This window comes from Aythya ferina (assembly GCF_964211825.1).
Source record: "Aythya ferina genome assembly, chromosome: 1".
Lineage (NCBI taxonomy): Eukaryota > Metazoa > Chordata > Aves > Anseriformes > Anatidae > Aythya > Aythya ferina.
This window is the reverse complement of record NC_140296.1, coordinates 134,014,039-134,038,773: the sequence shown is the minus strand read 5'-3', so window position 1 is coordinate 134,038,773 and position 24,735 is coordinate 134,014,039. Positions and strand designations below refer to the sequence as shown.

General features: G+C 41.8%; 1 protein-coding gene across 8 annotated transcripts in view; it reads right to left on the bottom strand.

Moving 5' to 3' along the window:
- Positions 1–24,735, bottom strand: part of PRR5 (proline rich 5) — a 91,643-nt gene that overhangs the window by 2,151 nt on the left and 64,757 nt on the right. For all 8 annotated transcript variants that reach the window (XM_084505854.1, XM_084505855.1, XM_084505858.1 and 5 more), the window contains 2 exons: positions 24,148–24,288; positions 2,281–2,419 (listed from right to left, as the gene is read on the bottom strand). In XM_084505854.1, the coding sequence (XP_084361980.1) occupies positions 2,281–2,419; positions 24,148–24,288 (280 nt within the window). The remainder of the gene's footprint in view (positions 1–2,280; positions 2,420–24,147; positions 24,289–24,735) is intronic.

The following is a 24,735-nucleotide window of genomic DNA, read 5'->3' as shown; positions in this document are numbered from 1 at the left end:
CTGGAGGGCAGTGCCCAGAGCAACCTTGCTGGCAAACAAACCCGCACTCAGTCCAGCAGCAATTTTATTAATGCAGTTGTTAACCAAGTGGGTTCTTTCCGAAGAATGAGCAGTAGGTGGCAGCAAATCAGCACGGAGAACCTGCACCAGTGGTTTAGGTCTGGAGTGCTCTCCCGCAGCTAGATCAAAATGATCATCATGCAAATACTTTGCTGATTTCGTTACTCTGCCTCACTTATGCTAAAAATATCAGTGGTGTGACTACTGTATCTCATTTCTGAAACTCTCTCCCTTCCACTCTCACTTTCCCATCCCCATGGAAGGGACAGGGCCAAGAAAAGGAACTGAATTATAACGTGGCAGTCAACCATAGCCACTGCAAATAAAAAAACCACAACTCTGAGTTAGGATGAAAGCCCACGTTTCCCTATAAACCATTTGATTCCCTTTTACAGATGCCTTTCTCTTCTCAAATTATTCTTAGTTGCTTATCTGGACATATATTCTAATCACATGCTGTACTATTACTGCTACTAATAAAAAAAGTTTCTGTACTTAAGATTGCACTTTGCAGATATTTTTGCCTCAGCAATAAAATCAACTGAACCAAGATCACTTCAGGACTTTTTCTATTAGGAATTGGACCTGGCAAATAGATAAGGGGCAGCCCTGCTACAGGAACTCTGGCTTTTTGGTCACACCAAGGTTTGGCTGAAGGGGAAGGCTGTGCAGGCCAGATGGGCAAGAAAAGGGATCAAGGGCCTCATCAGTCCCACAGAAAATATATCAGAACTTTAAATCATACTGTCAAAATAGCTGGACAGGATTAGACACATTAGTTCAAAAGCAGCAGAGAGACCTCTTCTCTCAGCTCCCTTGGATCCAGGTTCACTGACTAGAGTAAGAACTATTCAGGGGTATTCCTACAGATCTACACCACAGCAAGGCAAAGTGCCCAGTCCAACTAAACCTTCCTATTTTCTGCACTCATAACATTTATTTTCTGATAATCCATTTCAATGAAGTTTTATTCTCCCTGAGTGCATTTTTTTCCAACCTGACATACAAGCTTTTATTCAGAGAACAATTTGGAGTTCCTTTTAAATGCTTGTGGCTTTTAATGGCAAGCACAGAATACAAAGTAGTTATCCTAATCCATTTTCCATAAATAACCGGCCTCTATTAATTCACATAAAACTGATTTGTTTCTTAAACACCTATTGCAATATAACCATTTTTCTATTCAGCTTCAGGGGAAAATTAGCTTCCTTATTGACCATTTCTGACAAACAAATAGATGAAATTGGCTGCATAGAAAACACACAAACTTATTTTCTCCTCTGTTTTCTCTATTCAAGAAGACCATCACAGTATTTACATTAAAATATATGGGTACTACCATATTTGCTTGTTGACTTACAGTAGCATCCCCCTTGCATTTTCAACAGATTTAATTATTCAGGGGAATTTTTAAAATACTTTCATCTTGGCCTAATCTTACCTTCACAGAAGTCACCAAATGCTTCTGAACACAAGGAATCCTAGACAATAATCTGGAAGGGACTTGAGAAAGTCATCCAATCAACCTCTGCCATCAGGTAGCACCATGTCTAGCCACCTTGGTCCTTATGGATGCCGTGTATGTGGCATGTAAATAGCACCTACCATAGTGAAGAATCAACAGTCTCCATAGGTGTTTATTCCAGCACCTAATCAATGCAACATTAGAGATTTTCCCTTCCAGGTAATCTAGATTTCCCTTGCTATGTGTACTCCACTCTTCTTATCTCCAGTGGAATGGAGAACAGCTTATTACCTTCCATTTTGCAGAGACATATTACATATTCAATGTCTTATCATTTAGTTTAGTCTTTTCTAAGACAAATTCCTACTCTTTCCTGCTTTAAACAAGCTAGTGATCTTTGAGCACTAATTAACAGACACTATTCAGCACTCTTAAAATGGCTTCTTCCTCCCTCCTCTCACTGTCCATAAAGCATCCTGTGTTAAAACTTCCTCCTTAAAAAATAGAATGGAAAAGCTAAACCCACTCCAAATTCATAGATTTAAAGCAATTAAGTGCTGTTATGATGATCTGCTTTCAACTTCTGCCACTGGCAAGTCACTGTGACTTTGTAAATTGCATGACCTTAGGAAAAGAGCACAGCCACACTGCGCTAGTACCGACAGTCTCCTCTCGTGTGGGCCCTGGCCCAGTGTGGACCAAGGTTTTAGTGATGCCCTCTGTGCTATGTCAAATCAAGCCACTGTTATTCTTACCCAAAATACAGGAAGAGTGTGTGAAGGGTCCATCGCTGGAATACAGGCCATATGTGCCTAAGTAAGGTGAAACCACTTTCTGGATCAGAGATTCCAGTTTCAAATAATCTTCAGTCACACCTTTTGACTCATGAACACCCTGAAATAGAAAAACAAAACAAAACAAAACACAAGATCAGTGCTGTCTCCTCCAACTACAAGCTTTCCTTGCTCACAAGAGGAAGCAGGCAGGCAGCAAGCCATACATAGCCAAGGTACACTGAGATGTGATACTGGTTTGTTTCTACACCTGATTTGTCTTACTGTAAAGCCAAGAGATATGAGTGAGTCTCTGGAGACTCACCACACAGCACTACACAGATGCACAGAAGGAACCAGTATCTATTTCCAGGAGTTTAAAATCCAGGCTTTCAGAAAGGTATAGAATCATAGAATATCCTGAGCTGGAAGGGACCCACAAGGATCATGGAGTCCAACGCCTGGCTCCACACAGGACCACACAAAACCCAGACCCTATGTCTGAGAGCATTATCCAAATGTTTCTTGAACTGTCAGGTTCAGTGCTGTGACCACTGCTCTGGAGAGCCTATTCCACTGCCCAACCATGTTCTGGGTGCAGAACCCTTTCCTAACACTCAGCCTGACACCTCCCTGTCTCATCTCCAGGCTGTTCCTTCCTGGTATAACCTGCTTAGTGCAAAGGCACTCGAGGAGAACAAAGGATGAGGTTTGCAAAGATCAATTAAAACCATCCCTAGACTTGTTGTTATTTGCAATTCTGCACTGGCTTCCTGAACAGAAGATGAGCAGCTTCCGCCAAGTACTGCACCAGTGGCTGGTACCACACGGTGTCACTGCCATCTATGCTATAAAACAAGATTAAGTAAAAGGTGAAACTGACTCAGAATTATTTCTTCCAGGATATTTTAAACAAAAAAATTTAGAGCGAAGAGGTTTTCATCTCTCTCCTTGCCCCAGCGCAAGGGAGGTAAAAATCAAAAAATCCAGGCAAAAGTCACATTAAAACTAAGAATGGTAAGATTTACCCAAAGGTAAAAACCTTTTGCCCTTAGCTCTTAACTCTGCACTTCCACCCACAAATGGACTTGTACGGCTGTGGAGGTGACAGACAAACCTTGCAGAGCTGTAGGCTCCTTTCCACTTACAACTGCAGCATATATGCTCCTGTGCTGTCTGAGCAGAGCCCTATATACTCATAACCTTTTGCTACCTGAAGTGTATTCACATATGATGTAGGTTTGGCATACCTTGTTGCAAAATTAAAATCCTAAATGTCATACTCAGTGGGAATTTTGCTTGAATTTAGTTGAATTCCAGGTTTTGTAATATAGCCCTGAACTACCATAAAAACACCAAGAAAAAACATTTTGGGATGAAAGCCTCTAGAGAGCAACACAAAGATCAAATGAGTAAAATTGCAACACTTCCTTCAGTAAATGAAAAGATCCTGATATTCTGGATGCATTTGCTGCTCAGTGTGATTCACCAAACAGCTGAATCGGCCTGCAGTGTGCTTGTGAAAGGCTTGCTTCACCCCTTGGCTGCTGTGCTGCCTGAATCCCAGCTGGCATTCCCTAACAGAAGTTTATGAATAGAAAATAAATCCAACAGAAAACATATAGAATCTAAATTCTGATTCAGCAGGCTTTAAATAATGAGTAACAATTTTTGGAGATATGCTATGTCCTGTAAGACTTTCAGAGATTCACAAATACAAATATGAATACAAGGGCAAATGCAGTGAATCTGAAAGCTTGCAAACACCGAAATATCAGCAGAATGAACCAACAACTATCCCGACAATTAAAACCAGATAAAAATAACACAGGAGTAATTAAAAAGGCTTTGTGAAGGTGCACATATTATTTCAAAGTTACTGAGACCTCCAGAAGAGAAAGGGTTTCAAAAAACAGGAGGAAGGCTACTTTTCTTGTACTGAGATTTGCTCCAGGATTCCTCCACCCATCTTGCTCGTATTTAGCCAAGATCCTTCCAGACCTTAGAAGACCAACATCCCTACTGCCCTACTGCATATTCATCACCCCATCAAGTTCATAACCCACTGACAAAGATTAGGACATGAGGCCACCCACTCCAAATGGCCACTCCAATTACCACAGGAGCCAGTTTCTCAAATGTGAAATATAATACTGGTGGCAAAGACAAGTGATGTTTAGCATTGCTCATACCCTGATTTTGTGGTAAGGCTTTCTTTACTTTTCTGCCACTTAAGTACTTTCGGTACTTGTGAAAGAGTAAACACCAACTGTGGAGAATGAAACCCAGTAGTCCTCTCACCACGCTGCCCATGAAATAACCCTGACCACTTGAAGAACTGTGATACAAGTGATAAAAATGTCCTTGCTCAGTGGCATCTTAACAGTCTGATTTCCTATCTATCTCACATTGCCTGAGAAGTTTTTTTTTTTTTTTTGTAGTTGTTTCCTCCCCTCCTTGCTCCCTGGCACAGGAAATGCCCCCTTCTCTTAAAATCCCACCTCCCTAACCACTCGCAGCAGCTTCTTCAGTCCTGCACTCAACTCCACTCCATATCTTTATGAGCAGTGCATGTCTCCAGCCCCTTTTTCACTTCATCTTCTTTTAGTTACCACCTGCCGAGTAAAGAGGCCACAAAATATCACTTTTACAATATAAAATCACCCACTATCAACACAGCCAGGCATTAGTCTTATTCCTCCATTCTGCCATCATCCACAGGATGCTTTCTAAGGCATACTGATAAGTCATAAAACATCTGGTGTCCACTGGAGCTGCAATGACTTCCCTTCAGCTCTGCATCTTGGCACAACCATGCTATATCCACTTGTAACATCCTTCCTGTGTCAGCTATTGTTACTGGCCTTCCTGAAGGCACTAGACAGGGCAGTTCCCTTAATCCATTTTTTCTAATGGTTTAGATGCAGTACTGTGGTTGCAGCCCCTCTTTAGAGCAGGAGAGTAACAGGCTGCACACCACATACTGATCATGTAAAAACGGCATTTCTCCTCCATTTCTTTCTGCCGTGTTATTCAATGACAAACTTATTCTGCCAGCCTCTGTTTAACCAAATACAAGTACAAATGCATATTGATTCAGCAAGGACTTTCAAACCCAACCTCTCCACATGACCCGAATGACAGCATCACTTATTTACAAGAGTGGCCCAGAGGAGCACCTGTAGGCTCAGAGCAAGCTGGAGTCACCTCCACCTGTCCACAGCCTCTGCTCAGGGACAGGGTGGCAAATGGTGACTTGGTTGGTCACCAGCCTGCCCTTCAGCCAGTTGGTCCCTGCTGTACCATGGATGAGGAGCTTCTCAGGGAAGGGGTGGACACCTCCTCATGCAGATCTGTTTTAGTACATCAGAGGAAGCTTCTGTTTTGCTTTAGCTGCCAGCCCCAAGAGTTCATTTAAATTCTTCTCCCCACCAGAGTGAGAGAATGAACCCAAGAATTCATTCAAACTCTTATCTTCAGCATCCACTGTGCCACATGTGAAATCACTCATTTGCGTCACACCTTCTCATTCAGTGAAAGGAACTTTTGGTGGAAGTTTTAGCATGGAGCAAAGTACAACTACAATTGCTTCATATAAATATATGTCAATATACCTATACAGGTATAGATGAGTACATATAGATGTATAGGTACCTATACTATAAATACCTCTACATATTTCTACATAGATATCTATATATACAAGAAGATTTGTGAATTCTTTTATAGGCCTTTTACCAAATATGTATGTGATTGGGCTTATATAGGTAAAATTAGCTTTAAATTAAAGCCAACTTGGCATTGTTACCCAAATCACTATAGTTTCTGAGAAATGGATGTCATGGCTTACAAGTCACCAATTAAAAAAAAAAAAAAGTGTTTTCCCGTTATTTTGGCATCTCATGATTCTTATACTTACTGTATAGTATGTCACTAAGTAGCAATAAAGCAAAAGTCAGATCTAGCAGGCTGGCTGCTTAGCTTGTAGGTAACTATATTGTAATTTGGAAGGAAAAAAAAATAGAACATTATCAGTAGAACAGAGGTTCTACCCTTATCTTTAATACAATATTCACTCTGCTGACATGCAAAACTTCTTTACCGAAAGGGTTGTTAGACATTGGAACAGGCTGCCCAGGGAAGTGGTGGAGTCACCATCCCTGGAAGTCTTTAAAAGACGTTTAGATGTAGAGCTTAGGGATATGGTTTAGTGCAGACTGTTAGTGTTAGGTCACAGGTTGGACTCGATGATCTTGAGGTCTCTTCCAACCTAGAAATTCTGTGATTCTGTGCAAAACTTATTTTAAAAGATAAGTCTGCCCTTTCGTGAGCCCGATTTCATTTTAGCAGGAGAGTTTCATACTTCTCTAAAAATGTTAGATGTATCTATTAAACTTGTTTCAAGGCCTTGCCTGACCTATTTATTTCTCAACTGAAAAATAAAAAAAGGGCCAAAATAGCTCAATATCAAACAGCTGCAGATACCCTAGTACTTGTGGAAGAGTGTAGCTGCTGGATCACAGCCTGATCTTGGTTACACTGTTTTGAAATGCAAGAGACATCTCATTATCTTTGGAAGGATTATAGTGCACTGTTATGACAAGAGTCTGCCCTACTCTAAAGGCATGGATAATGGGAATTTGAGTCCTGAATATGTGAATATCATTGCAAACGGAAAAGGTTTGTACTCAGCATCAAGACAATAGACATGAATTTCTGCATGTAACACAGTATCCAAATCCCTGACTTCATTAACTTGTAATTAAATCACTTGGTAACAGAGAATGGTATATTGAAGTTTGAAAGCATTAAAGGGACCCTATGCACTACTGTTTTTGATACATAGATCTGTAAGCTCTCCCAGAAGGGTCATATACATGGAAGATGACAGGTTATTAATGCAGCTCTTTTACAAATTTTCTGCCCTCTCATCTGGAACTTGTCCCCTGTCTGCCAGACCAGTCATCCCTTGTGTTTGGGAATAAACTCCACGAGTCAAAAACAGTAATTCCAGCAAGGATGGAGGCACTGAACTACTCAGGTTTCCATCCCTCTTAATGCAGTAAGCTAGCCACAAACTCCTATGGACTTTTTAAGGGACACACGGGCTTCATTTGATAGCACAGGGGAAAGAGTAGGTGATTAATTCATCTTTTGGTATGGCTAATAAATAGATACAGTCAGAAGAATAGTGGGGGCTTTAATAAGCCCACATAAAGCCACAACCTTCTTTTTAAATGCACAGGGCTTCTCTAAGCCTCAAGGTCAAGCTGAAGTGGACTTCAGTCCAGACAGGCATTTAAGAACTTGAGAATCCTCCTCAAATGCAACCTTAAAACCTGCCTGAGGTTTAAATTTATTGATTTAACCTTTTGCACATGTATTAACAACAATATCATTAAGCCTATTATTAAGCCATTACAAACATTTTATCTAAGTGTAGACTATACAACTTGAAAACCTGCCAGAAATATAATATCTGTTTCAGTAACATTTGCCACTACTTTTCTCACAAAAAAAAAAAGAAAAAAAAAGTATCAAATGTCTTCACTTTTTTTACCGTGGCAATGAAACAACCATAATCACAATTAGAACAGAATTCATTATTTCTGTATCCTATGATACATATTTTTAATGTCTTGCTCTTTTCTTCATAGGCAGCCAAGATTGACACTGGCACAAAGGCTGGTAGATCAGCCCTCCACCTAAGTCACCACGAGTAAGATGCAAGTGTGCCTGTAGCCTCTGCCCCCGTGCACTGAGGCAGTCATTGCCGCATACTCCCTCAGACTCCATCTCTGTCTTTTCGTTCATCACAATAACTGAAATTCTTTTAGTTTCAGTAACAAGGACACTTAAAATATAACCTGATAGCACCAGCACTTCCAAATTTCTTTGAAGAAACATGTAGGGAGGTGACACAGTGATTCAAACCACGTTATTAGTCCAACAACCACGTGCCCTGTTACACCATGCTCGACCATTTGGGGAGGCACTCACACTGTGAGTCACAAAGGATCCCAGAAATTAATCACTTCTCACCTTGTGTTGGCTACTGGGCTTCCTCAGGCTTTTCTAAAGAACCCAGATGTGAAACAATCTGCCAAGAGTCGCAGCCATGAGAAACTGCAGGCTGCTGATAGTCTGGTACATCTTTTTGGGCAGCCTGGATAAACTTGGACAGAGTTTTAGGCTTCCCATACTCCTGTAAGCAGATGCAGAACATCCTGTGGAGAAAACTTGGTTTGTGAAACCCTCATGTGCATCCAAAAGGGAGTTGGTTTTGTGTATTGCCTGCTGCTTATACCTCTCATTTCTCAGCCCAAAAACTGGATGCAAAGCTACGCAACTCCTTTCCACCTGCATTTATGGGCAAAGAGGTAGCAAAACGTTACTGTTTGGTGGCAGAAAATGGTAGCAAATACTTACTGTTGATAACCTGCCTAGGAAGACTAAAAAAAACAGCTCTATGTGCAGAGACTACTCTTGGGCCATGGAGCAGGCAGCATGAGTTTCTCCACTGTTGATGCATGAATTGCAGCCTGCTCACACACGCTTGTTAGCACAGCACTAAGTGGAACAAAGACAAAAATCTTCCTCTCAAGTACTTCTGGTGGGCAGAGCAACCACAAGCAAAAAAATGTTTTTTTCATCACATCATCCAACTTTCTTGAAATCTTGGGGATTGCTGGGTTACACTGGCTGAAAAATGGCTTACCCTAAAAATCCTGCAGTGCCTCACCCTCTTGATGACACTGAGCACATAAGCACAGTGTCTTAGCTGGATGTCCACATGGCCAGCACTTTCTCGTACCTGACTCCTCTGGTTTCAACCCTTCACTTCATCCCCTTGCCACTTGCTCTGTCCTAATACCCCACATCCATCCTTAGCTCTGCACAAGCTCCCTATCATCTGCTGGGCTCCTGCACTAAGCCCCCTGCATGCTTCTCAGTTCTGGTCAACTGCAACTTGCCCCATGTGCTCCTCACTCCTCTGTGCGTGAAAATAATCATAAACAACTATTAAATGCCTAACTGCTTCTACGTGGCCAACAGTAACAGAGTTTTGCTCAATATTTACGAAAGGTCCTTCAGTTTCCAGTTCTAATAGCTTCCCCCACTAGTAACAGCCAGAAATGCTAGTCTCAGTCAGTTGCTTTTCATTTCCCTCTTTAGCAACAGAGTATTATAGGACCATTTACCTAATAAATCACACGTGAAAAGATATTTCCAGCATTAAGTGCACCCCAACAACCAGGCATAATGGTGACATAATGGGCTGATTACTACAGCCCAGCCTGCGAGTGCAGACATGCTCAAGTATATGCTAGTCATTGATTAAATGACTGCAGCACTCAGCTTCAGCTTTAATGTTTCAACTGATCATCATGTTTACATGAGTAAGTACTGGTATACAAGGCTACAACCTGCTTCAGCTGTGACAAACTGCTGGGCAGCCTTTAAATTAAAATATATATATATATATATATATGCATCTGTCTTCCCCTGCGTCAGATCAGGCAGAGCAAAGCAAGGAGGCCTCCTGAAGCCCAGCCAGGTGCCCTGCTGGGACAGCAGTGACACAGCACATGAGGGTGGCACAACAGTGTCCATGGTTGATGTGGGTGCAGTTCTACCACAGGGGATGCCAAGTAGGAATGGCCAACAGCCAGATCCTGATTTACCAGCTTCTTGACTCTGAAAAGAAAGGAATAGAAGCCAGACTTCTGGGTTAAGGCATGGCAATCAGTACTCTTGGTGATTTGATGGCCCAGAAGAATGAAGTTCTCTGCCCATGCAGGATGCAGCTGTACATAGCTCAGCTCAAGGCCAGAAGCATGCCCTGGGTGTTAGGCTGCTGAGGCATCCTCAGCCTGGACCTGCTGGGGCACCCTTAACCATTGGCCTCTGCCCTGGCCTACCAACAAAAAGCAGTCCTGATCTAGTGCTATGTGAAAGGAAACATGCTGCAGGAAGCGTTCACAGGGTCAAGTCCAAATACAAAATGAGGTCCTGGCCTCAAAAACTGCCCTGGCTTAATCACACAGGAAAACAGCTAAGAAATGTAGCTATTCTCTGCCTAAAAGCAGCAGATTCCTTGGAAGAAAGAAAAATACATTGAGAAATGCATTTTTCTCTTTAATTGGCAATGGACTAAATCAGTATGACTGACACACATGCAGTGGCAATAATCTGACAAATACTGGGTAATAATAGTTGCCTAACTACACACAGAGAAAAATGAAATTAAAAGTCACAAGACATACCACAAGGCAGACAGAACAGTATTTATAGCAAAAATACACATTACTCAGCCAGCCCTGCTGGTGGAGAACTGATAAAGGTGTACAGACTGCAGCACACATCCTGGTGACCAGGGCAGCAAGATCTGCTTGTTATATTAGTCAGAGAGATAGCAGCAGCCTTGCTTGCAAGAGGTGAGGAACACTGCCCTCACAAGCCATGACTGCCTCTTAACCCACTTTGGGGTGTGTAATGCTCTTCATGGCTTCATATCTAGCCTTTTCAAATTTGAGCAATGTAGCAGCAACCTCAGCTGAGGGCAGGCATGAAATCACTGCAGGAGGACATGGTGACTGGTGGGCCACCAGTCCTGGCCACGTGCACCACCAGCAGTGTAGCTCTGTGCTCCTAGTTACATTATGGGTCACACTCTAGGTTTGAGGTCTGCATCCTTCCATCCTCCTTTGGATAGACACACACACGTAATTAAAACTGTTCCTTTTTTACCTCAGATGTTTTACAGCATCATCTAATTTTTACTGATCTTGCAGCGATCACAGTCTAACCATTGGCAGTGAAGTTACGCTAAGGTTTACTTGTTTAAAAACAGGCTTCAGGAGTGGTCCCTGTCTGTACACTTCTTGTTGTCTATAAAACACTGTAGGATTTTCATTGACCAAGCCCACCCAGTCTCATGCTTTGGAGGATACCACAGTGGCTTCAGGAGCACTGACTGTTGTCCAAAGAGCAAAGGCTGTCCTCCTGTGCACAGTCTGCAAGAACTGCTGTTCTTACTGCACTACTCAGCACCACCGTGTTTGACTCTCCTCCCCACATCTTCTCCATCTTCAGCTGACTTGCACAACACTCTGCTGAAAAAGTCACAGATCTTGTTCTCATATCCCCTGCAGCAACTGTCTGGGCTCCATAATCAGAATGAGGATGCCCTAAGCATGTGGATACACCATGATGCCCCGCATGTGGATACATCGTGACCCTCCCAATCTTGACACCAAGGGCAACACAGTGCATTGAATCAGCCACTCAGCATTAGACCAAAAGATCACTAAATTCAACATTTTGTTGCTAACAGTGAGAGCAGGCAAAGTGTGTGGAAGAATAAAAAAGGATATAGGGTATGCACAATATGGGCTTTCTCATAGAAAATGTTGGCATTTCTGGCAAGTGGTGACATAAAAACCTACCACACGGCAATTTGCAGTAGCCCTTAAGTGTAAAGAATCTGTGCTAGAAAATATTTAACCACTGAGATGAAGATGGCGAATAACTGATAGTATTACTAGTTTCCAGAAATAAAGAACTAGCTAATCTAATGAATCCTCTGAACAAGGGTGAGAGTATGAAGTGGAAAGAGTGGTAACTTTTTCCATTTATGTTGATGAAATCCTGATGTTCTTCCACCAGCTTAAATGAGGTTCAGCATTTCTGGAAGACTTCCCATTTGAGAGCTTCAAGTCCCATACAGACATTGAGTTCAACTCTGAAGTTCACTTAGAGACTATGTGATCAATAGCTGTCTTTTGAAAAGACATCTGAGTAAAAAGAAACACCCTGGTTGAGGACTGGGAGTTTAAACTGCTGGGTCCTACTTGCAGCCCACTCATCCGTGCTGCCAGCCTGAACAGAAAATTTCAGTTATTTCCTCCTGGTTTTCCCCAATGATTCATGCTGCTTTCATCCCAGTCAGCCAACTCAGACATTTAAGCCCTTAGGAAGCAGACTCAAAACAGAATGAAAATTGCTTCAAGCATGGACTACGTTTTGATTTGCGCAAGTCTGTTTTGATGAATCTGAACCTGATCCACTTGAACTATGCCCTTTACCCATGGGGGTTTCTCTGTAGCAGCCAAAAGACAGAGTGAGAAAACACACCTAGGCTGAGGAAAGTGGAGGGCCCACCTTTGCAGACCAGGACAAGCTGAAAGAAAACTGCTTCCCCTCTCTGAGAAAGCCCTCAGCCCTTGTGAGGGGGCCAATAGTTCACGATGGGCCCACTTTCAGTGAAACCCTAAAACTATGCTAGCATGTGTTCGCAACTAGGTATATTTACTGGTGGAAACATGAAAAGCAGGATTTAGGCATCAAATACTCAGTTTCTGTAAATCAGAATAACCTCAATTATGTTAATGATTTAATACTGTTTTATAAACACTAAAGGTCATGCCCTATGCATTACTAGTCCAATTCTAGAAACCAGTAGCAAAATTTCACATGTTGGAGAGATGCAGCCACACAAGTCAAGGTTGTTTTGTTATGAGCCCCTAGCAGCATTGCCTCACATCATTTTCTCTTCATTTTGTTTTACCCAATACCACTGGCACACTGGTAAAGTCTTAAATATTTGAAGGGTTAAACCATGTCTAGTCTCATTTCTCCCTCTAGCTTTTCTCATAGCAACAGTGCTCATGGGAGGGAGAGGCAGAGAAGTTTGCCAATGCAGTATTGACAGAAGTCAGCACTTCAGATCCCTGTGACTGCCTCAGAAATAAAAACCTTGTCATATTCACTTTAATCTCCAGCAAGTGCCAAGTTCTGTCAATGTCAGCGTGAGAAGCAGTGCTGTCTCTCTCTTTCTTTCTTTGGTGGCACCGAGACACAGTCAAAAGATAAGGTAGACAAAACAGCCCGACATGGTTTGTGTTAGGCTGGTGAGTTTTTGAAATGACTCGGCCGCACAGATAGCAACAGGATTCTTCTTACCAGAAAGGATCAAGCACGAAGAAGAAGTTACACTTCCTCTGATCCACAGAAGTCCAATGTATTATTTTTCCTGAAACTGCTATTAAACACTTTATATGAGGTTGCAAAAGGCAAAGCAGAAGATGAAGACTGAAGATAAGTAAATGATACAAAATGACTAGAAGTAAGGAGGTTACTTTGAGACTTTAAATACAGTAGTTAGGATCTTGCACTAGCTGAGCAGCCAGTTTGCTAACAAAGACCCACTGCCAATAATGGTACGTATTTTTACTTTCACAGTTTTAGCGCCAGAGGTTGTCTGATTCACAGCTAAGAGACTCCCCTGGGCACAGATGAGAACTGCAATCACTCCAGTCAAATAAGCTAATGTGACTTTGAAAAACCCACCAAACAAATCTATGCATAGCTGAGTGCTCTGAATAGCTGTTTAAGGAATAAACTTGAGCTGGAGTTTGTCTGCATTTCCAGATGCTGTGGTGCTGCCACATTACACTCACAGGCAAACACGTGTGCACAGAAAAGCGAGTGTAACCCCTTGCAGAGATTACCCTGTCAGTCATGGAATATTTAGATGTGATGTTTAATGTCTAAGGACATAAAGCCTCTCATTTCTTTCGGGCTCCCTTCTGAAATTCTGGCTGATGTGTACACATTAAGCTTATCTAACCTTGCTGGGGAAATTATGACTTTTAACTCTGAGCATTTAAGTCTTTTCTGTAGTCTTGGCTCTGAGTTTTTTCTCATTGAACATTTATTTAAAAAAAAAAAATGCACATTTATTTTCAGGTGAGGACTCGAAACAGAAAAAAGGATGGCAGAGCCCTCCCTCAGTGCATCTAGGCTTTTTTGAAGAGACATTCCAAGAAATGCTTTGAAGATCTGCAAACATTAACTTGACTGCTGTTAGCTACTTGTGAGGGTTTCCGATACTGCCTTTCATGGCCACACACCCCTTTTAAATCATTAGTGAACATTCGCATCCTCCTTGTTGCTTCGACTTTTTTCTTCTTTTCTGAAACACTTGAATAGACTGAGCAGACACAGCTATGTGTTCTGGATTTTTTATTTTTTATTTTTAACAATTTCACTGACACAATTTCCATCCCCAACAACTCATCCATGTGAGCCGGGAAGAAGCATCTTCCAGATCACCTACCAGTCCTGGCTGAAGAAGTTTTCTGCCAGTGCAAAATACCTGGAAAGTCACTGCCTGGATCTAGGGCATGCACCCTCTCTCAGCAATACAGCATGTGGAGGCTAAAAAGGAAACACAGAAACACAAGCACACAACACCCGAATTTAGAGCCAGAGCACTGAGCTGCGTACTCCTTGAACACAAACAGTACAAGGGTTAAGGATGTCACCACCAGAAGTGGTTCTAAAAGGATAGCCATCCCTTCTTCACCTTGGTCACCTGTCACAATGACAACTCCACGCCGCAGCAAGAGCCAGCCACGCAGCAGCTCTTGCAAGAGCTGTGGTAGATCAGTGTGGAGTACAAAACCGCACGGCTGAAATCAACAGATGCTCTGATGTACAACTTGAAGATACGACCCTACTACTGAAATGAAAGTTACTTGTTTTCAAAGCTCACTGATGCTTTCTGTTAATTTGCTTAATGGCACACAGCTACCTCCCGAAGGAAAAATTCTATTTGCTTTGCTTTTAAATGTTAAAAACACTGCAAAATACATAACCTTATTCTGTAACTTTTCAGATCAAACTACTGCCCAGTCCCTCCCCTGATACACAGGGGTTTTAGCGGAGCTGCACTAGCATCACACTGCGTAAACACCTGTCTTCAGATGATTCAGACTTTTTGAGAAACAGTGGAAATACCCCACTGCCTCTTCAAAGGTTTTGTACTCTTCAGCTAAACAATGAAACCACAAGAAAGGCTCATGAGTGATACAGGAGGAATGAGGGATTTATTTTTTTTATTATCTTTCTATTATTTGTCATAAAATTAGTTCTAGTATGTTTATTTTCTTGTTTCCTTGTGTTGCCCATTTGCCCATCCATTTATATTTACTGTCTCTTATCAGGCTGCACAATCTGCCATAGCAGAGACCACATTTTGATTGTGTTTACACAGTGCCCAGCACAAGAAGGCTCTTATCTATCTGTGCTGGCAAGAAGGGAGGCTTGGAGATACACAGAGGCCAGTAGCAGAAGCAGCTGACAACTCTGAGCTGCTCAAATAGAAATGATAGTTGCTTTATGTGAGAGCCACTCCGAGTGCAACAGCTGTATTTTGCAAAATACCTTTCTGACAGATCTTACCCATGGTAAGCTACGGCTCTCCTCTTGCCAGCGTCTGTGTAATTGCAGTATACTTGCTTTTTCCAAAACTGCGTTTGGACTAAAGAGCACTAAAGAGCAAACCTTTGCTTAATAACTTCAAAACAGATGATGCATTTTTAAGAGCACCAGATCCAGGCACCTTGGGCTCTGGCAGCACACACGCAGCAGTGCTGGAAGGAGAGGCAGGCAAGGCAGCATCCCCTCCCCATCACTCCCATCCTGTTTCTGATCAATGGTCAGTTCTCAGCAAAACCACACCATGCTGGCCAGCCAGTTTGCTCATAGCATGGCTGTCAGGTACAGGGGATGCTCTGCAATGCCTGGGGGCCTGCTCCCAGGCAGGACAGGACAATCCCATGGGTGCCTCCTCACACCACAGGGTTTGCTGCAAGGAGCTGGTAACTTACTGGAAACAACAGCAGGCTGGTAAGAGATAATTATTTTAATCAAAGAACATAATCTGAAGCCTGCACAGTCACCTGATTAACTGTTTATCTTTTAATTGTCTGTAATTACTGGGTAGTGGCAAGTTAATGAATTTCACAGTATGCACATCAATGTGCCATACAGCTGTTATTTCCACAGCCACAACAGAGCTAAGGGTAAGGCTGTGAAATTACCAAGAGAAGACATTTCACCCTCTCCGCTCACCACAGGAGAAGGGATAACTCCAAGAATCTCACTGAACCACTCCCCTGTTTTCTGCAGATTGCAAGCACAGCCTTTTATTTTAGAAGAAATGCACCACAAAGCAATTAGTCTCCACACAAGCCTTCATGCCACGAGCCTGCTACACACTGTCCCCATGGGCTGCCTACCCTAGCAGCCACAGAAAGGGCAAGGAAAGGCTTGGGGACAGAGCTTGGGTGACATTTCATATCTTCCATATCTTTCACAACTCTTTGCCTTCCCAATGCACCTTCTAAGAAGATGTCAAAGGCTAGGAAATTCTATGCAATTTTATTTAATCACCCTGGTGGCTTAAATAGAAACACAGCTTCCCATAATAATAAAACTCTATAGCATACTTTGAAAAATGGACAAACAACAAAACCCCAGGAGAAACCACTCCTGAAGGAAAGCAAACAGCTGTCAGAGTTGTTTCCAAACAATTCATGCAGGAAACAATTTGTTTTGCTCCTCTGTAACTATATGGGATTTCTCTACAACGCTGCCAATCACATCAGTGTGGGCAAACTGCTCCCAGCAGTGCAGCGTTGGCCACTCCTGCCTGTCCCCCCCAAACCATTTGACTGCTTGCTTCACAGTGCCTGCAATTCCCACTGGCTGCAGCCTCGTTCCGTGTGATTTATCCAGTCTCTGCAGCCTCCAGGAGGAGCCAGTGGTCCGGGCATCACCAAGAGATGCTCATCCGCTGTGACTGCCTAATGGGCCCTGCAGTGTGTCCTGCCACGCTGCAACAAGCTGCTGGGGCTGCGATTCCCAGGTGGTTTTGCCTACCTGGGGATGCTCAGGAGGACGAAATAATATCCACTAAATTAAGAACTGGAAGCAGTTTAGGTAAGTTATGCATAGGCCTCTTAAGTAGAATTAAAGTGTCATTAATTTAACTTGCCCCTCTTTCTAGATTTTTAATTCTCAGAATGTGTGTCCATACAGAGTTCTAATGAGGTTTAATTAATCTTCTTGAAAAGGTAGCTCAGATTAACTTTCTTATGTTCCCCCTGTAGACAAGCTGTGAATTACAGTATTAAAGCACCCTGCCTCAAAGGATTCTTGTACCGTGGGAACAGTCCCTGCTCAGAGTTTTTCAATGGTCAAAATGTCTATACTATCTTTTATGCCAGTTTTAGTCTGCTGGCCAAAATGGGTCCACAAAAGACATTTGTAGGAACTAATGCAATTAGTTAAAACCTTCTCCCTCCTACCCAATATAATTATAGAGTCTGCAGGGACGTTCTAATTCAAGTTAAAAATGATTTTTACCAATTTAACTATATTTATTAGATCAGGATTAGCCTACCAATGAACCTGCACCGATTTTAATAGGCCAGCTCCACTAATGGAGGCAAACTCCTGGGCAGATACATATTTTAGTAAGGACTACTCAGTTTAGCTCAGGTTAAACACATACCTAACTGTCCTGAGCTGAAACAACTCACTCCTAGGATAAGGTTGCACCAGTAAATCATCATGGCCTATGGTAGTCTCAGGTACTGTATGCAGCAGATACACCGTAACTCCATGCACATCCTGAAGGCAAACATTAGGCAACACAAAGGCAGACAGGTCTGCGTTTCTCCCTTACCACAGAGTGGGACAGCACATGGGGCAGTTACGGCAGAGCACCCGATGGATGGGAACAGCCTAACCAAGGGCAGCCCAGAAAGGTGCTGCAGCATTCAGCCAGCTCCGTCAGAAGCCATGCCTTTCATTAACTGGCTGGTATTCTTTACCCAAGGGACATTTCATGGAAAGCGAGGTACTCTCAACACGTGAAGGGAGTTTGCACAAAGCAAAATGCCTTGTAAAACAATTGTGTTTAATTGCTACAGACAAGGCTGTGGTCATGCTCCCTTGAACTAGCATAAAGTGACTTTCTATTCAGAGGATGGACAAGATGCACATCCCAGTACTATGCGCCATGGTATTCATGAGACAGGTTCACATATAGCAAAACCGAAACAACCAGAACATTTTATGTTGCTCTCCTGTTTTTCCAGTGCTTAAGGTTAGAGAAGTGGCAACACACAGTACTGTCAAACATGTTGACAGCTAGTTTTAGCAAATACTCAAGTTCAAAACACCATCTGTTCCTTTCATTATGGCCACAGACTTCTGCTGGTCATGTTATAAAGAGGGTCCACATGAACACGCATCTTTCAAAGTCTGCTGTGTGGAAGCAGCAGCTGAGTTGCAGTTACTACTGTAAAAGCCCACTGTCAGTCAAGCTCACAGTGCTTAATAGCATCCACACTCACCCCTCTGCCTCTGCACCTAGAGAAAACACTGTGGCAAGCCTTGAAATAAATGCCAAGTGGAAACCAAACTAAAAACATTACAGGGGAAAAATGGTTGTGTTGTGGTTTCCCTCCTTAACTTAAAACCTACAGCTTGCAAATGGAAAATGGACAGCCAGCAACTGTTGCTGACTCACATCCTTACCACTTACACCACTGTCCCCATCTGTGGCAGGGGAATCGCTCAAGACTGACATGCAAGCAGGCGAAAGCTGTACTTTGGCTTATTTAGCATTCCTGCCTGGCACAGCTGGGACAACAGAAGTGTCAGCACAGCTCTAATATGCAATTAGACCTTCCTGGTTCCCCTGTGTCACACTCAGGCTGCTGCTGCTGACACTTTTCTGAATTCTTCCATCAATTCCCAGCTTCTTGTCTACATCAGTAACAAAGCACATCCCAACCTGCATTAACTGCTTGATGTAATACCCCAAGATGTGGATGAAATAATTCCAGCATTTTCACTGCTTCCATGCAGAAATGATTCCCAGTATCAGCAAACTAGCAAAATAATAAAAAATCATAAAAAGAAAAGCAATACTAAATGTGTAAAGTACACCTAATTAGTGAAAACTTCAAGATTTCCTTTCAAAAGGATTTTTTTTTCATATAAAAAATGAATGGGTATGCCTTGTTAAAAATCATGGCCATACAAATTCATTCTAGGATAACAAACTCCAGTCAGTTTAATTACTGCAAGTGCAATTACACATAAAGACAATAAGCATGACAGAATAAGACAGAGGACATTGCTGAGAAGCAAACATTGCTTCTACAAAATACTCTGAAGTGTAAAACTTGAGGGTCAAATGCATAGTTTCCTTTATATCAACATAAAACGAAGGAGTAATTTTCACTGTGTGTCAGGCACTGTCCTGGCAGTAAGATTTCTTACTTGGCCCCTTACTTGCCCATGGGGCTGATGCATACAACATAGACAAGACATTACAACACAGACAAGGCATTCTTTCACCAGGAAGGAGGAAAACACATTTTTGCACTACCCAGGGGAAGTACAGGTTTTCTATATGGTGATTTATATTTACACAGGGTCTGCAATATATTTATTTATACATTTCTTTTTTTTTTTTTTTTTTTTTTTGTATTAGAAAACAGGAATTACAAAAAAAAAAAAAAAAAGTAGAGGAGAGAGAAGAGTAGAGTTGGGAGAAATTAAAAGTATGATGAAACCTCACGCCCACACCACTTTGTTCAACCTATGCTTCAGGTCTAAGAGACTTAGTAAGACAACTTCTCAAAAGCAACCAGCTAATTCAAAATCCTATGGCCAGACATTGCAGTGTTCTAGAAAATCTCTTTTTCCACAGAAAGACCCCTGTAGTATTCTGATAGCAAAGGGTATTTTGTTTTTAACCACTCTGCTGTTTAGTTTGCTGTGTGGCTGCTGAGATGGAAAAACAGAACTCTCTGTACCCACTTTCAGCTCTTGCAATGTGCTTTTCCACCCCTTTTAAGTGTGAGGAGTTGCACATACATTTAGGAACATTCTAGAGATAACAAACAGGTCCCACTGGGTAATTTTAGGTATCTATTTTTTCTCCCTTTACTGCAAGATGCAATAGGCAAGGGATGTCAAATGAAGCTCAAAAAAGCCAAAAAGGAAACCACAGGTTTTATTATTTATTTTTTTTGTTCAGAGCTTATGTTTAGTGAGGCCTCATATCTCTCAGCATGAGCTTTTTTGTTGTGCTTTTCTGCCGTTTTATCGTTCTACCTTGGCTCACCTGGAGACATTCCGCGAACTCAGATAATCCTGATGTCATCCTGATACAGATAAATACTCTAATTTTGCTCTTCCAACTTTCTCAGACCCCAAGAGAGATACCTGGAGATAAGATGTTCCAGTTTCAGTGGCAAAGGTCTTCTTTGACAATACATGTTTTGGGAAATAAGGCAGATTGTTTACCCTCTGGTGGTAGTTTTACTCTCTTTGATTCACACAATATAAGGCAGAAAATTCCTTTCTAATGTCTGGTTCTGTTTATGCCTCTTCCTCCAGCTTCCTAATTCCACCTGAAGAGAAAGGTCATCAAAGTGAGATTGACAACATGCTGTATTGATGTGAACTTCTGTGCATCTCCCTGTGCTCAAAAGCAGGTTTTAGTTCTTTTCCTCAGTTACAACTCTGCTCTTGAAGGCTCTTCAAGATAAACAGGAGCATCCTGGAGGCACTTTAGCTTAAGCTGCCTGTAAGTGGCCACAAGGCATTGACATCTCAGTTTGTGCTCTGTAACTGGGTCAGGCTATGCCGGCAACAGAAAGTTTGAGTGGTATGAGGCCCTTCTTCCAAGCAGTGGTAAAAACTCCCACCAACTTCAACAGCACTGGAATTTCATTCCTTCCATCTATTTTGGGGCAGGGCTTCTTCCCCAATAGATTACTTACCGGTAATTAAACAAGGCTGTAGCACTGGTGAGATGCAGATGTGGCTCCACTGGACTGGAGATCACAAGTCTAAGAATTAATCTGAGGATTAATTTTTGATCCTCAAAATCCTTACAACAAAGCTTCAGATAAGATCTGCTATTACAACAGTTGTAACAGCTTTATTCCAGAAATGGAGGTAGTTCTTTTTTTCAAAGAGGGATCACATACAGAAATAATATTTTACTGCCTTTTTAAAAAAATCTTTGATATCTTAAAGACAAAGAAATAGAGGTATCTTTCTCTGTGGGCAAATTGTGAGGTTCTGGTCCAAGCGTACAACCTCCATCACGTCACTGTATGCCAGAGAACTGGTGTGGGTGCTATAGCACATACAAGCATATTGCATGCATAGCAGGTAGGCATACCTCCAGTAAATGTCAGGACAAAAGATTTGATGTAAAGAATGCAAAACAATCATACAACCAATGAAGTAAGTGAACCAACTTCTGCTCAGGCCCTTTCACCCAGGAGGTCTTTGGCTGGGGCTCATTTATTCTCCTTGCTAGAGCATGGCCAGCTGAGCAAGCAAGAATGTGTGTAACTTGCAATAGGTCAGTAGCCACACAGAGGTCAATGAAACTGCTCACATGCTGAAGCCAATGAAGCTAACCCATGCTCAAGTAAAATGCATGCTTACTGTGCTTTGCTGGGTCAGCACCTGTCTCATGAGTAAAGTCCAAGAATTGCTGCAGCTTCCATTTCCTCTTTAAAAAGCTTCCTTTTACCTCCATGATGAATGTGTCTTCTCCTGATGGACTGGCAGAGCTCTGCCTTTACACTATAACAAGCTAATGCATGAGCAATATCAGATGCACCCTGTACAAGTTACCACATCTCTGCTTCTTTAATCCAGTCTAGCAGGACAGACTGGTACATGTCAGCATGTGCCTTTGTCAATCTGTGACCTTCAGTTGACATTACAGCTCCTGTCTTGAAGAGTATGACCTATTCTTTTAATTACATAAGGTAGCTGCAGAAAGCTATCAAGCACAGAATAGGGACAGTTCATGCCAGGTTCAACACTGTCTATCTAGGGTCAACACCACTAGACTCAGCTTCCAAACATGGACTTCTGCTGCAGTGTCACTGAGTTTCTTATAGAAGTGATATCCACAGTAGACAGAAATAGGGATTAAACAATGTCCACACCAACACATCTTCTCTCGGACTGTGAAATCCACACATGAGATTTCCATGTGCCTTTTGGGCAGCTGAACTGTTATCTCTCTTCCAGCCCTATTCACATATTGAATTAACCTATCTCAAGTAAATGCCATTATTATGCTACAAACATATAAAATTGCTTTTGTTTAACATGACATTTGAGTTTATGAAAAAGTCTTTGCTCTGAAATCCAATTATTGACTAACACTGCTAAGCATGTACATGTAAATAGCTCATTCCCAGATCCTCTTCTGACCTTTTCCTGTAATTGCCATTAGATTTTAAACCACAAGGTTGGCAGAACTGTTGCTGAGAAAGGACTTTTACCATCCCCACCACAAAACTGTAGGTAACATATGCAGAAATAAACACCCAAGGTCAAATTCTCTCTCACTTCATTATTGACTTTCACCAACAGCTTTGCAATGAGAATGGATTTGTTCTTTTACCCTAAACACACATCCACCTTGCTAACATTTCTGGTTGTTGAAGAAAGCAGGTTTGTCAACAATCTGTTTCTTGTAGCACTGATCCTGGCGACTTCACATCATCTCCTATGAACTTTCTGGCTTAGGATGTTGTTCAGTTTCCAGCTCACTATGAAATTCATTTGAAGCCCATACCTAAGATCCTCTAAAGAAGAAACCACAACACTGCTAGCAGATCTGTCAGATCAGCAATGACACTTCTGAAGCCTGTCTTCCAATGGGAAGTTTACCTCACATCTAAGGAAGGAAGCCTGATAGAAAACCCTCCCGTGATTAAGATTTTCATAATGGTAATCTCTCATGTGGAGTCTCTGGTATCTGTTAACACAGTTGGGTTCATAGCTCAATTACGTGAATTCTTTGATGTCTCATTATGCAGTTAAGCCCATGCTTCCTGAGGCTCTCCTCTCTCCAGACACTAATTTCCATGGAACTCATAGGAATCTTAATATCTCTGATAATGCTGTTATTATGCCACCATCAGCCAGTAGTTTCAAGAAGCATTTGGCAAGAGGGAGGCTAGGGAGACAGGTAGTAAGGGATAGTCAGTTCTACTGCCTAAGTATCTTTTTCTGAGAATTTTTCTGAGGTTAAACACACTATTATACATCCCAACAAATGGGCACTGCGATAATCTGGATGAAACTCCATTTCTTGGTTAAGCGGACGTCATCTTACTTCTTTCCTCCATTTTCATCACCTGCCTTCAGATTATCCAGCCCTTTAAAACAACTTCAGACACAGTACTAATTCATATGACCGTGAAAATCGAAGAATAACTTTAAGTGTGAGAAACTATATCCCTTGTCTGCTATAAATATTTTAAAAACAAACAAACAAACAAACATACATACAAAAAAACAACAGCAGCAAAAAACACCACTAGCCAAGAAAATCTCAGCATCCCCAGCTCCTTAGGAAATCTACTCCCAACTCTCTCCCTCATCCCCTTTCTCCCCAACACAAGCTCATGCAACTAAGAAAACAATTTCTTAAACTTGCCCTTTGCCTGGAATTCCTCTTTTTGTTTCTCTTCACTACTAAAAAGTCTAACACTGAACGCAAATATCAGCGGCCAGTCTTAATGTTTTTGTATCAACAGTTTTGACAGAATTTGGTTCCAGTGACCAAATATGACTATGATTCAACCATAAATTACATACTCACTTTGTCGCCTATTACAGGTGAGAATCTTCATGTCCAGAGCAGCTAATGAAGTCATGTCATTACCACATGCATTGGCCTGCCTACAAAAATTCTTACTTTAACCCTCACTGTTTCAAAATCAGCCTTTATTCTTGGACCCTCTAGGTCTTAAGGCATGCAGTCAGAGCCTCTACATACCTGTTTCTGACCAGGACCACATTTAATTGCACAGAAGCTCTAGCAGTCTGCAGAACTTTTAAATGAAGGATTAAAATCAGAGGCCGCTAAAGCAGACTTAAGCAATACAATAGAAAAAGAGAGAGAAAACAACCAGAGAAAAGTAACCAGTGTACCTGGAGTATTAATAGCATCTGAATAATAGATGGTGGAACTCTTGCTCTGGAACGTGATAATGCATCTTCCAGTTTAATGTTGAGGGTAATTATATTCCTAAAGTGTAGAAGAGCCAGCTGCCGAACTGAGGGCTCCTTCCCCTTAGAACAGAAACAAAGCAAAATGGATTATGAGCAGTGTGAAAATAAGCTTCCAAATCCTCAGAGAAAATTCTTTCCTTCACTTGTGAGGGATTACAGCAATGGTAAACATAAGTGAAAAGCTGAGAAAATAGAACAAAGGACACAGAATAGCCCATTGTTCCGCACAGTGAATTTGGTTTAGCAGTTCTGAATGCTGCAGACTATGAATGAGTACAACTGTGCATGAAGATGATGAGAGATGGGGGGGGGGGGGGGAAGGGCAGGCAGAAATCTTACCTGAATGCAAGATATATAACAGTATTTTTTATTCTTACAGCAAGGAAATATATAGTATGTTAAAAAAAAAAAAAAAAAGTTTAAAAAGCAGAGTTGAATTTTCATTATTTCCCCAAGGTTTTGAGCACTGGCTGGGTACTCTCCTCAAATTATGGTGTGAAACCTGAC